The sequence below is a fragment of the Carlito syrichta genome, unplaced genomic scaffold (assembly GCF_000164805.1).
Source record: "Carlito syrichta isolate Samal-C Ts95f unplaced genomic scaffold, Tarsius_syrichta-2.0.1 Scaffold288168, whole genome shotgun sequence".
Taxonomy (NCBI): domain Eukaryota; kingdom Metazoa; phylum Chordata; class Mammalia; order Primates; family Tarsiidae; genus Carlito; species Carlito syrichta.
Genome location: NW_007232264.1, coordinates 172,730 through 186,783, shown reverse-complemented (window position 1 = coordinate 186,783; position 14,054 = coordinate 172,730). Strand labels below are relative to the sequence as shown.

The window sequence follows — 14,054 nt, the reverse complement described above, 5'->3', positions numbered from 1 at the left end:
TGCCACTTTCTCATCCTGGGCTCTGTGACAAACACCTAGGTCACCTTCAATTCCCCACCCTCACAAATAATGTGTTCTTATACATGGTCCCAATTGGGAGTTTCTTTAGGACAAGTGTCCAGGAGCAGAATTGTTGAGCCAGAAGGCATTGAATATGCCTAAAACCTTCCAGCTGGCTCTTCAGAATGACCATACCTGTGTTCACTTTCCACTAGCGAAAAGACACCTGTGTCCCGACCTCCCACTCACATTTGGTGTTTCCCAGGTATCTCTCTCTGTCTCTCTTTTTTTTTTTTTTTTTTTTTTGACAGTCTAAAGGTATAAAGTAATGTCACATTGAGGTTTTCAATACCATTTCTCTGGTGATGAATGAGTTTGGACACTTTTTCCTGTGCTCATTAGCCATTTGTTAATTGTCTGTCCTGATCCTTGGACCATTTTTATTTTGCAGTTACTATCTTTTTTTTGTTGGTCTGCAAGAGTTCCTTATATAGTCTAGATGTCAATCCCTTGTTGGCTTTAGGCTTTGCAAATATCTTCTCCCATTCTGCCACTTGTCTATTAATAAACTTAGAATCGTTGTTGAACAGAAGTTCTTAATTTTGAGGTAGATAAATCCTTTTGGGTATTTTTGTCCTGCAATTTGTGCTTTTGAAGTTTCTCAACAATCACTTCCTGACACTCCTAGGAAGTGACACCCTACAGGCCAGGTCCTGGCTAGGCACAAAGAATGCTGAAGAGGGGGAGGATGCAGCCACTGCCCTTGGAAACCCCTGTCCAATGAAAAACAGACACAGACCCCAGCAGGGTTTGATATGTGACAAGGGATGAAACAGTTGGCTGGGGGAACACAGAGGAGGGCATGTAGGTCCACCTGGCAGGATCTAGGAAGGATGCCTGGGAATGGTGGCATCTGAAATGGATACTGAAGGACCTGTAGCAGTTAGCCAAGAAGAGGAGACAAAAGTGCTCCAAGTGCAGATGGCCTGTGGTGTGTGACCTGTGTCCCTTGGGTATTTAGCTCTTGTCCTTGGTTCAGTTTGCCTAAGTTAATGGACAGTTCTACCCCTAGTGGGGTTATCATACCCCTGGGGCATTTGGTCAGTGTCCACCTGGCCTGTTAGAAATCTCAAAACAAAAGTCAATTAAGTTATTAAAAATATAGCAATGGCATATTTTTTGTGACAATAAAGTGTGTATGAAGGACCCAGACCAAGGAAGCACAAAGTCCATCTGTTCTGTGCTGCCGAGGGGCACTGCTGTGAGGAGCAGTGAGACCCTCAAGGGTCTGTCCACAGGCAAGGACCAGGTTGAGGCAAGGTGGAAAGAAGGGAAGAGCAGAGCTGAGGCCCATGGTCAGCATCTCCTAGGGCTGAAGGACTGTCAGGATCAGGAATCAACATGATGTGGGGACCTAGGGCAGAGCCAGGACCTGGGCAAGGATGTCACAGGGAGCAGATTTTTCACTTCCAAGCAGTTGTAGCATCACTGGAGGCCCCAGAGAGCCCCCATGCAGTCCACACACCGAGCAAGACAGGGGCAAGGCACAGGGTATCCCCAGGACTATTCACAGAGACAAGGGTAAGGCCAACTCCAGCCCCGAGGGTCCTGCCTCCCAACTCAGGTCTCTTCTCTATACCTGAGTTTGGGATTTGGTTAGGAGTCCTAGAATTGAGTACATTTTAGAACCTTTGATTTTTCTTGCACCAAGATCATTTTAAAAATATATATCCCAGAGTTATATATTGAGTCTCAGTATGTGTTTCCAATAACAATTAAACTGTAGAGGACACATATACCTCCCTAAATTCAGAGCCCACACCCAGTGAGAAGAATGGACATTCCAGAGTGTGGCTAGGAGAGCCCATGTGGGGACCCAGCAATTTGTCCTGCCTGGGGGGATGCAGTGTGGGGGTCCTGCCTGGGGGGGATGCAGTGTGGGGGTCCTGCCTGGGGGGGATGCAGTGTGGGGACCCAGCAATTTGTCCTGCCTGGGGGGATACAGTCCAGAAAGGAGGAAGACCAAGTGAGGGACCTTACATATATCCTTCTCTGTAACCCACAGAGCAGTTCTATTCCTAGTTTAAGTTACATGATATATATATGTATTTTTTTAAGTGTGTATCTCCAGCCCCTAGCAGAGCCTGATACATAACAAGTATCCAGTAATGTTTGTTGAATGAATGAATGAAGTGATTAAACTAGAGGATTTAGTGTAAACATTTCTCTAGTGTCCAGGATGTCCAAGGCTACTTGGGTTAAGGATATGAAAATTACTTTAACTTCCCACCTCCTCCACTGCTGCTTTTGAGGGATTCTTCAATGTGAATTACCTCGGGCTGGACCTGGCATGCAATAGGCACTCAATAAATGAGGGCTAAATGACCAGCAGCCGGCTCAGTATGGGAGCAAAGAGCTCTGGATTCAGAACTAAAGGACCCGCGTTCAGAGATACTGCCTAGCACATGGCTCTGAGCGGGTACTTAACCTATTCAAGGCTCCTCCCCCCTCTTTAGACAGGGGTGAATTATGCCCAATTCATGGTCTGCCGTAAGCATTAAATGCAGGAACTGGTGAAGCGCCTGTGAGCCTCCAAGTACTGCCCCCAGGGAGAGATTATGGTGATTATGGTCTTGGTAGGAAGCTGAGTATTATTTCAGTGCCATGGGACGGCATGTACAGCAGGGTGTGTGAGTCAGAGGGGCGGGCTGTGTGGCCGGGACGCCGGAGGGTGCCAGCCACGCCACTTCCCAGCTCCTGATAATTTATTCTGATCAGCCTGCATATTTCATGCGCAGCCTCCCCACACCAAATAAATAAATCAGGGCCTCCTCTGAGCAACAGGAGCTGATTGGGGTGGCTGCAGGATTGAGGACTTCAAAAGGCCAGGAAGCCTCCAGCAGAGCCTGTTAATGTGACATTTAGGAGCCAGGTGACCCACGAAAGCAACAGCCGCCTGCGCAGTGTGACGCCCCCTAAATGCTGGGGACCCTTGTGGGGAAAAAGAAGTAACTTTTACAGCCCTACACACAGTCAAAGGAATGCAGGCAGGAATGTGGCCCAGGGGATTTCCTGTTCTGTTTCCTGAATATTTATAAGGGCCCAGCAGTGCACCTGCATTTCTGCAAAGACACTCACATAGAGCCAGAGTCCTGGGAGGCTGTTCCCAGGGTGCACCTCGGAATGCCTTTCGAACTTCTGGGCATGTTGCTGGCTGGGTCTGCAGCTCTGGGGACCCACCTGCACCTCACAGATGCCTTCCATCTGGGGGCTGGTGAACCCTTCCCTCTGCAGTTTCCACATGCAGGAGGCACAGATGGCCCATGGAGTGGGCACGACAGCACAGAGCTGTCACCTCCCAGGGATCCCGTCGAAGCAGAACATGTCAGGGAAGAGCATGGGCTGCGGAAAATGCCCGGGGGCTTGAGTCTGGGCTCTGCTCTTTGTATCGGTGAGGGCCATGGGCAAAGTCACAAACTGTCTGAGCCTCCGTTTCCTCGATGGGAGTGAGACCACCTACTCCATTTAGTAGGAGCTAAATGAGAAATGTATGTACACAGGACAGGTTCAGGCACACTGTAGGGGCTCGGTAAATTCCCCTCAGCCACTCCCTGCCCTTGTCAAGCTTGCTCTCCCTCTGGGCTCCATCTGTGCCTCACACTCACTCCCCCCTGCTCCTTCCTCCAGCCCCCACTTTTCCCTGAATCGGCTTCATCTAAGGTCACTAGTATCCCCCCCAGATGCCAAGTGTCTAGATCCTACTCGAGGGCCTTTTCCTGGCCTCTCAGTGACACGTGACCCTGCGGGCAGCTCCACTGGGAAAGTGTGCCTTTCCTTGGTATCTGAGATGCTCACTCTCTTCTGCTCCCTGCTCCTACATCCTGGCCACCCTCCCCAGTCTCTGCTCTGCCTACCCCAAGAGCCGGGGCTCCCTGGGAGTCTGCGCTTGGTCCTCTCTTCTCACTGGCTCGCTGTCCCTGGGCTCTCACACCTGCCTCTCATTCCAACTCCCAGCTTTGGTGTCAATGGCCCCAGCTCTCTCCTCGGCCCACTGCACCTCTGTCTTGGGCTCCGACTCGGGACACCTCTATCCTGTCGGCCCACAGGCACCTCAGACTCAGCACATCCCAAATGGAGCTCCTGATCTTCTCCTCCTGGGTTCCCCACTCAGGAATGGCACCTGTGCCCCCATCACCCTCACCAGAACCTCTGATGACTTGCTTGCCCCCACCTTCTTCACCTGTCATTTAATCACCCAATTGGCTCGATTTTACCTGGAAAACAAAGAGGCCTTTGTCAAATCTGACCTCCCTCTCCATTCCTCCGGCCACCAGCCTGGGTCAGTCTTCATCATCTTTATCCTTAACAATGACCAAAACATTGAACTAAACCCACCAAGAATAGTCAGGAGGATGAAGATAAATTTGAATGCACCACTTGGGTTTGAACACATGCTGAATAAGTGCACATGAGGAAATCAAGGGCTGTGCTGGATATGACATGGCAGAGCAACGTGGCTTCTAAAAGATGCTAATTCCACCTAAGGATGCATTAGAAGGAATATAATGTCCAGATTGAGCGAGAGGATGGTCCTCTCTACTTGCTACTAACCAAATCATGCCTAATGTACATAGATCAGTCCTTGGGTCTACACTGTATCAGAAAGACAATGAAATTGTGGCCCGAGGAGGGGCCTGGGTGCGGTGGGAGATAGAAATGATGTTCTAGGTTGGGGGCTGTGCCAGAGGATGATCTTTGTCTTCAAGTCTCTGGGGTTGCACTGGGTAGAGGGAGCAGATGTGTCTGTGGTTCTAAAGAACAGAGCCAGATAATCAGGGGAAAGTTACAGGGAGACGGTTCACCTCAGTGACCAGAACGAACTTGGTAACAGACAGAGAGCCCAGTTAGAGGGGCAGAGGCTCCCCATGCAGGATGGACAGCCGGTTGATGAGACAGTGTAAGAGGATGTTCCAGCCCAGATCAGGTTGGAACCTTTGTGATTATAACTGGAAGGGGCATTGGAGAAAGGAAAGCCTGCAAGGACACAGCCAAGGCCTGTGGGGGGAGTAGGAGCTGGAATAAGAACACCCAGCCACAAACCCAGGATTCCGATCTAACTGGCTACTCTCTCTTGGTCCACACAGACAGCAGGGAGGTGAAGGTGGGAGAGTACAACGCTGTGGCTGACACGCTGGAGATCATCAATGACACCATCAGGTTCCAAGGTAAGGCAGGTGGGCCTTGTGGAGATGGGGGTCTGTTCAGCTGCTCCCAAGCCTAGACATTGTATGAGGGTTGGAGATAAACTCAGAGTCCTTGGCTTCAAGGGATCATGGGAACATCCTCAACACATACCCTCGCTCACTGAGCACAGGGTCCCAATCACTCACATGGATTCCGGCACCTAGGATGAGCCACTGGAATTTGCATGAAGTGCTCACCAAGGTGTTGAAATTATTGGATAGTCAGGAGTAATCCTTTTTAATTGTGGCCCTGCTAAATTCAGCTCTGTCCTTCTCTGCAAAGGGTTTGATTGGGTTGACAATAAAGCCTCTCTACCTACTGCTCTTCCTGGAAGTTATTCCTTCCTGGAAGTTATTCCTTCTCTTCTTCCGCTAGAGAACTTCTCCTTGGCCTCTAGAACAGGCCAAATGATACCTCTTCTCTGTAGCCTTTCTGGATTGTACCCCAAGTGAGCTAATGGCTCCCTTCTCATTGCTTCCAGTCACTTTGGGGCCACTGTCACCTTGCATTGAAATTACTAGCTGAACAGATCATCAGCCCCTGGCTGGATCCTATTTGACTTTAATTTCCTGGCATCAGCCAGGGTTAAGCACATGTTGGAGACTTGGTGATATTTGATGAAAAAATGAATGCATGACTGATCAAGTGAATGAATAAATAGATGAATGGGTGGATCAGTAAGTGGGGGCATGAATGGGTGTGTGAATGGTTGGATGAATAGATATGGATGGATGGGTGTGTGAATGAGTGGATGGATGGATGAATGGATGAGTAGGTGGGTAGATGGGTGAGTGGATGGGTAGATGGGTGAGTGGATGATATAATGGGTAGGTATGTGAATGGGTGGATGGATGGGTGATGTATGGGTGGGTGGGTGGATAGATAAATAGTTGGATGGATGAATAGCAGACAGATAGATGGATGTGTGAGTGTGTAGATGGTTGAATAAATGGCTGGGTAGATGAGTAAACAGATGGACAGATGGCTGGATGGATAGACAGCCTAGTCGTTGAACAGCAATAAAGTTGCTACATTCATGGTACCCAGATACATGGTACCAGTTACATTAATTCCACCAAGTCAGCAAAAAATAGGACAGTTGGCTTTCTGTGCCTGGAGTTCCTTTTTAAAGGCAATGCCACCAGGGAAGGCTCTTCTATGAACTCTGTGGTTAGACTTTGTCATGTCCCAAATATCCAGGGGATCGAAGGAACTCAGCTTTGAGAACATTGCAAAGCAAAGCTCCAGTCAGCCTCCATGAGGAGGGGGTGGTCTCCACAGTCAGGTGGGCCTCCCACCCTACCTGAGGGAGCTGTTACTGAGCACATAGTCATATGTTACCTTATGGAGTCACAGAAACACCCTGTGATGAGTGGGCAAATCCTGTTATGCCTGTTGTACAGATGAGAAAATGGCTCCAAAAGGGAGATACCCCCGATTGACACAGCCTGTTCTGACCACCAGAGTCCTGATCCCAAGAACAACCATTTGGCTCCTGGACTTGAAAGACCAGGGGTTACCGAACAAGGACTCTGGGTTTACAAACTGAAGAAAATATTCAAACACAAAATAAATAAAAGGCACAAAGCAAAACTGAGAGAAAAAAACATACATTTGGGGTTGAGAGGTACCATCAGCCAGACAGTAGATAAATAATCATCAGGACACCAGGCACATCTCTGATTATGCTCAACCCAGTCGTTCAGGCTTTGGGCTCTGCTGCCAGGCCAAGAGAATACTGAGGAAGCAGCTGTTCCAGACCCTCTTCCGACTTGTCAGACCCTTCTCGACTGCCCAGAGGGTGAATAATCAATCCCTGAACCAACAGCAAGGCAGGACCCCTCCGGGGTCAGGACAGAGCCCAGGTCTTCCGTCCACAGCCCTGCTGGGTTCGGCTCTCAGCCTCCCTCACCTGCACCCCTGCACCAGCCAGAGTGAGGCTTCTCACTGCTCACTTACCCCTCCTCAAGCCCATTCTCCCCTCAGCAGCCAAAGTGTCCTTGCTGCTGTGCCAAGCTTAAGATTCTCCACCTCTGCTCAGCACCCTTACAACCCCCATTCTCAAAATGAGGAAGCCTCACTCCCTGCTGTGACCCCCAGACCTCCATGAAGACACCCCCCGCTTCTCCAGTTCTCTGTCTCCTTTCTCGGATCTCCCCAACCAAACTGCTCACAGACCCTCAAACATGCTGAGACATCACCGTGCCTTTGCTCATGCCACGCTCTCTGCCCAGCAGGCTCTTTCCTCCTCGTCTTCCCGGGGAACAGCCAGCCATGCTTCGTGTCCTCCAAGGCTCAGCTCCCACGTCTTCTCCTTCCTGTAGCCTCTCCTCATTTCATCGGGCAGAACTGCACTCTGCTCCCTGCTTTGTGCTCAGGCCTCATGTGCCTGATGTTATGACACCATCACATCCACTGTCACTGGAGGCAGTTTGCATGGTGGTTAGAGTCCAAGCTTCAGAATCAGGCACTTACTAGCTATAAAAGCCTCTTGACACGGGGAAAACTGTTGCCCCACCATCAAATGGGAATAGTCTTGTCTACTCACATGGCTGTTGAGTGGATCAAGTGAGAGAATCTCTGTAACCTGCTCAGCCTGTGGTAAGCATCCAACAGATGTGACTGCCTATTACTGCTTTTCTCTTTTTTTCCATGGCTAGCATATAGGTTTCTTGAGAATAGGGACTGTGTCTTTTGCATCTTTGCGTCATGGGTGTCCAGCCCCAGGCCTGAGAGCTGGAAGATGATTATTAATGGTGATTAATTATCACTAATGGTGATGAATGGATGAAAAATGAGTGAATGGACTAGCTGAAAAGCAAGAAAGAAAAAAGTGCTGTTACCAACATTTCTGGTAAACATTAGCGTTTAACTTCCATAACGTCTTAATTCAGATGCACTTTGTGGAGGCGCCATATTGGGAGGAGGGAAGGTGAAGTAAGAAGTAGAGGATGATCATTTTTTGAAGGTTTTTCTAGACAATGGATCCCAAACTCACTAGTGGTCTTATCACCTTTATCTAAACCTCAGCCTTCTTTCTCAGTGCCCAGGGAGGGGCTTGTTCTCAGCCAAAGACTCAAGGGAGGCCCAGGGCTGCTCTTTTGTTTTGTAACTAGAAGGCACCTGAGCCAGCCTCCTACAATCCAGGTGTTGTGGGGAGGTGTAGAGGATGGAGAATGGGGAAAGAAATTTCCAGATAGGGAGCTTTCATTTCTGAAAGCAAAAAAACGATGTTACCTGCATTACCTTGTGTCCACTTTAGCCTTGACGTTCGGCCTTCGACACCACTCTTCTTGAAAATGTTACTTTACTGGAATCGCTTAAGACTTTACGCTAACCACACCAGCAGGTTCTAGCAGGCTCCTAGCTGTTTTCAAACCTCGCAGCTTCCGTAGATTTCTTAGATGGTTCAAACTCTCTTCATCCTCTGAATGTTTCTATGTGCATTTGAACTTGCTAGCAGAATGTTTTAAACCCAGATGTTTGGGGGAGTTCTCACTCCCTGCTGTCACATCTACTCCCCTCTCCTGCTTGTCTCCTGGGAATGGAGGCATAGCCCAAGCCCCAGCAGAGCTCCTGAGACTCTTGGGCTTGGCCACTTTCTGGCATCTGACTGATCCCATGTACCTCTGGTGAAGGAAAAAGCCCTAAAGTCTCACAATCCCACAGCAGAACTCTAACCTGAAAGAGCAGCTAAGAAAGAAGAGATTTGCAAGAAGCTAGGGGAGTCCCTGCATCCCTTATCCCAAAACAGCCTGTGCCTGCTAAAACTAAAATAGGACAGAAAGATACATTTGCTCTGAAACCCTCAGGGTTCCTCCAGGTTCCTGGTACCCTTGAAGAATGAGCAGGGCCCTTCTGCAGTCATGTAGAGAAATGGGATCTCACAGTTTCAGTCCAGTTCTGGCACAGCAGGGAGAGGAAGGTAGCTTCTGCCTCCCACAGTTAGCAAGTCTTCAGGAAATGGAAAGCCAGATAGAGCTTTCATCACATCATGGCACTGAAGCAGAGATTCCACAACCAGAGCACATATGTGTCACCATGGAGCTGACAGGCAAGGTGTCCACCCGGTTGAGGAGTGATCATTTATCATGTATGTGTAGGATGAGAGTCCTCAAGGCCAAGTTCTTCACCCCCAATGGCACCCAGTGGTACCAGATCAAGTATGTACCTTCCAAGCCGTTGTTACCTTTGGGGATAAATGGTGATGGTTTTTCAACAGTGTAATTAGACCAAATCAAATTCTAGTCTTCTAATGGCTATTAAATGCATCATAAATCCTTTATTGATTCTATTTAGAGAAAGAAATAAGTCCTGGCTTCAGCTCCCCGTTGGGCAGACTGGCCGACTGCCGGATCCGGCTCACCCAGTAGATAGATGTGGCTTACACAGAGTTTGTGCGTGGACGCCTGGCCGAATGTCAAGGACACAAGGGCAAAGATGTTGTCAGGGAATGACTTACACTGGACCCTGCTGATGCCTTATTCTTGACCTTCTAGGATCCGAGCCGCCGAAAGACAAAACCATCATTCTAGAGCAGCTGCGGAAGATCTCCCTACCTCTCTACAGCATTCTCTCTGCCCTCACCATCCTTGGAATGATCATGGCCAGTGCTTTTCTCTTCTTCAACATCAAGAACAGGAATCAGAAGTAAGCCACGCATGCCTTCCTCTGGGATAATGCTCTCTGGATTGACAAGACTCAGGGACACAGTGTATGAGCACAGCAAGACAGATTCCCCAGGGGCACAAAGGTTTTTAGGGCAGAGTTTCCCAAAGTGTGTTATTCATTCACCAGGACATGTTAGGTGTTAAGTGGTATACACACACACACACACACACACACACGCAGTGCTGCTGGCTGCCCAGAAGTGTGATCAAATGCATTTAGGGAAGGCCGGGTTAAGTAAAATCAAAGGGTTCAAGTCCATAGACCTTCTCAGAGTTTTGGATATGCCCTTGTACTTTGTGGTGGGCCAGGAGGAGAGACAGAGAAGACAGAATACTCCAGTTTCCTTGTCATCATCCCCCAGCACCTTTGGGAGTCACCACTGAGTCACTATGTCCCATGGCAAAGACTCCTACCAAAAGAGCATGTTGGGGTCCAGGAACCCTCCTTAACATCCCCTCATTTCACCCTCCAGATAATTCCTCATATCACAGAAGAGAGTCCCAGAGCTCAGTGACAGAATGCTGCTGTCCACATGTGTCAGGGCCTGTCCCCTTGGATTCTCGTCTTGACTCTCCTGAGAAGAGAGTCTCACTCTCTGAGTAATCCTGGTCAGTGGTGGGTAGAACAGGCCACCACTCCAGGCGGTGGTGTTTACCAGGCACACATAGCTTCTTTGGTTTCCATAGCAAATCCCTGAACCTAGTTCCCAGCCTGTAGGAAAGGTTGAACAGGGGCACAGAGCATGGGCCGTCACTGGGCCGGCCTTAGTGACTACTCACCGGTGTCACAGTTCTGCTGTTGTGCCCAGAAACCTATTGCATGACCTCACAGGCTGCCAGGAGCAAGCCCAGTTCCAAGGAGAACTGTTTTGTTGCTAGTCATTGTTTTTTTGTTTTGTTTTGTTTTCCCACTCCCTGCCTGCAAAGCAGGAACTTAGAGGATCTAGGTGTGTGTGTGTGTGTGTGTGTGTGTGTGTGTGTGTGTGTGTTTCTTAATAGCAATTACCTCAAACCTATTTCCTGAAGAACAAAAAAGAGTTGTATTCTCTTGTCTTCTTATATTTACCACAAGTAACACTTACATTGCACCAAAACAACTGAAGCAACTTTTGTCTATTCCACAAACTTTAAATGATGACCATACCTATTAGCATTTGGCACAGGTCTGGGCACACAGTCAGCCCTCAATTAATGTTAGCTCGCTGTCCTGGTGCCTCAAAAAGTCCCATCAGAACAGCCGACTGTCCTATCAGAAGACTAAACTCCTTGAATTCCTTAATTAAGCCTCCCAAGGAGGAAGTCACCATTACTCTTCCCTAGAGACTGGCATTCAGGTGAATTTTTTTACTTGCTTAGCTATTTAAAAATCTGCAAAGAGATAGGAGATTATGATCAGTTCTCCCTTTTTACAGGTGGGGAAACTCAGCCTGGTTAAGTGACTTGCCAAGAGTACACCTCTTTAGGGCGGCAGGGGCTAGCCTCTGAACCCAGTGCTCCCAACTTGAAAGCCTGTGTGTGGTCCAAAAAAGAAAAGCAGCAGACTTTTTATTTCTCTATCCCTTTGACACACGACATATTTAAAATGTGAAGGGTTGCTAGACCTGCAGAATGTGAAGGAAAATGTTTAGGAAACAAATGGCTATAATTACAGTCTGCAAAAGAGCACCTGGACCATGGGATGCCGGGGAAACTCAACACGTTCTGAGTTGATTGTGTTAGGGAGTCAGGAACTTCAGAGGTAAACTCAAGCCCATGGATGGCTTAACCCAGCCCTAGATTGCTGGGCAGCTGGGAGCCACAGCAGGATCCGGAAGGAAATGAGAGAGAAACATGTAGAGTTTAGAAGTATCAAGAATGTTCTGCACCCTGGTGCCGACAGGAGTAGGGGGTGGAGATGGGGATCGTTGTCTACCTCCATCACCTGGGGACTAGTAGAGGTGTCCCTGCCCACGTGTATGGCCCTTTGCCCACGGGACAACGTGTGCTTTCTGAATGCTCAGAGGCAGCCAGAGAAGATGCTGACGCACCATCTGGTAACACAATCCCCAAGCAACCCTCAGTACTCACCTGTAGACCTCCTCGACATTGTCACTCAGGGCCAGGGAAGGTGGTGTGGGAATCTTCCTCTTCACGGTGGAACGTTACTGAACTTACATGTAGAATTCTCTAGATCTGGCATGTGTTCCCAGCCCCAGCCAAAAATACCTGTCAACCTAATGCTTTTGTGTAAACTGAAGATTAATGGATGAAGAAGCTGATGTGACAAGCTGTCCCTAAAGAAGTGATAGGGGAACTTGACAAAGGAGGCAGGAAAATCAGCAATTAGAAATATATAGTTGTCCGGACTTCTTTAAGGAAGAACAAACAGCCCCTAGGAGGTGAGGAGGGGGAGGGGAGGAAGCCGGGCTTGCGTTTCTCATTTTTCCCTCCTCCTCTAGCTTGGGCAACAATATACACCCTCTAGGCATTAGGAAAGCATCTGTTGGAGGAGTAACTAAATTAACAGTTCTGTTAAATCTGCGGTCTCCTTCTCTCGGCAGGCTGATAAAGATGTCGAGTCCATACATGAACAACCTCATTATCCTTGGAGGGATGCTCTCCTATGCATCGATATTTCTCTTTGGCCTTGACGGATCCTTTGTCTCTGAAAAGACCTTTGAAACACTTTGCACTGTAAGTCACTCTGCATATGCCAATGGCATATGATAGAAAGTTTGTGTGGTGATGTCAATGATCGAAAACACAGACACAAACCCAGAAATACACGAACAGGCAGGGAACAACCCATTTAACAGTTCTTCAACTCGGCAGGGAAGAATGGTGCTACTGTCAGACCAGAATGGGTGTAAATATTGCCTGTAAGATTAAGAGGATGGATTTCACAGGCCACTGCTAGTAGACAGTCTTCTGAGAAATGATAGGAGAAATAGAAAAAGAGAGAAAAAAAATTACTAACCAGAAAAGCACTAGCACCTGGGGTCAGGGTCAAGGTCTCATTTCACCAGGAATAAATCCTCCTATCTGCCTTAAAAATCCGTCAGAGTACATGGTGAGACCTTGTATAGCTGACTTTGAGTCATATGGAAAAAGCCGTAATTATTATTTTCTATTTAAGTGATGTTTGTTAAACATTTTTTTTCTTCCTCTTCCCCTAAGGAGACTTTTTAGACATTTTTCCCTAATCATCCCCCCATGAATTTTTAATACCAGAAGGATATTGTATATCTTTTTGTGTACTTTATGTATATCTATGGTTTATACATAAAGAGAAATGTTTCTTCACATTCAAGAACCAATGTTTGCCCCCACAGGGGCTGTATTGTCCCCACTGAGAATACATGTATTTAATGAGGTCCAAAGCAGTGTAATTTATCCACTACATTTTAGAAAGATTATTTTGAAAATTAATTAACATTTCAAAAATGTGATGCTCACAGAAATGCCTTTTAGTTATTTTTTAAAGGAGGTTATGTAATAACAATTAATGAGCAATTGTGTGGAACTAACTCTCTGTTGAAGGTATCACTAGCTTACTTTTTAAGAACAAGGTGACCAGTTGGGATTATTTCTGGACTTTGTCTACTATGACTGTCAAAACTGGATTAGCCATTTGGGTCTCTTGAGTGTTCCAAAAGCAATAATGCATCCAGTTCCCTGCCTGGAAGACCAGAGCCGGAAGGGATGATCAACAGATCGGTGTTGACCAGATTAATCCAAAAGCAGCTATTTTGCTGTTGCTGTTTTCTCTTAAGGTGTGGAGAGCAATGTAAGTCCTTTTGTGTAAAGCAGTCTCTTATAGACTGCATTTTCCATGCTAAAGTCTCTGTGTTGCCCACCACTGGACACTGGTGAATTGAAAATTAGCAGTGAGGGACACTAAGCGAAGGCCCCCCAAAACATGCTACAGTAGGTCACCCCCACACCTCAGATTTCTAGAACTGTATCCAATACCTGTGCTCCAAGACAGCACACGGAAAGTGAGGAAACCCCAGGATCTTGTGTTCTATGGGCGATGCTCTCCTGATTCCTGAAAATGATTAGATGCCACACAGCATCGAGAAATGGTCCATGTTACCAGCAACTTCTGTGTGAGCTATCTAACAAGGGAGATGCCTACAGATGATATGCTTCCTTTATCCT

At 47.7% G+C, this 14,054-nt stretch overlaps 1 protein-coding gene across 2 annotated transcripts in view; it reads left to right on the top strand.

Annotated features, from left to right (window-relative positions):
• GABBR2 (gamma-aminobutyric acid type B receptor subunit 2) overlaps window positions 1-14,054 on the top strand; it is a 280,913-nt gene that overhangs the window by 167,087 nt on the left and 99,772 nt on the right. For both annotated transcript variants that reach the window (XM_021710138.1, XM_008053452.1), the window contains 3 exons: window positions 5,145-5,225; window positions 9,744-9,894; window positions 12,455-12,587. In XM_021710138.1, the coding sequence (XP_021565813.1) occupies window positions 5,145-5,225; window positions 9,744-9,894; window positions 12,455-12,587 (365 nt within the window). The remainder of the gene's footprint in view (window positions 1-5,144; window positions 5,226-9,743; window positions 9,895-12,454; window positions 12,588-14,054) is intronic.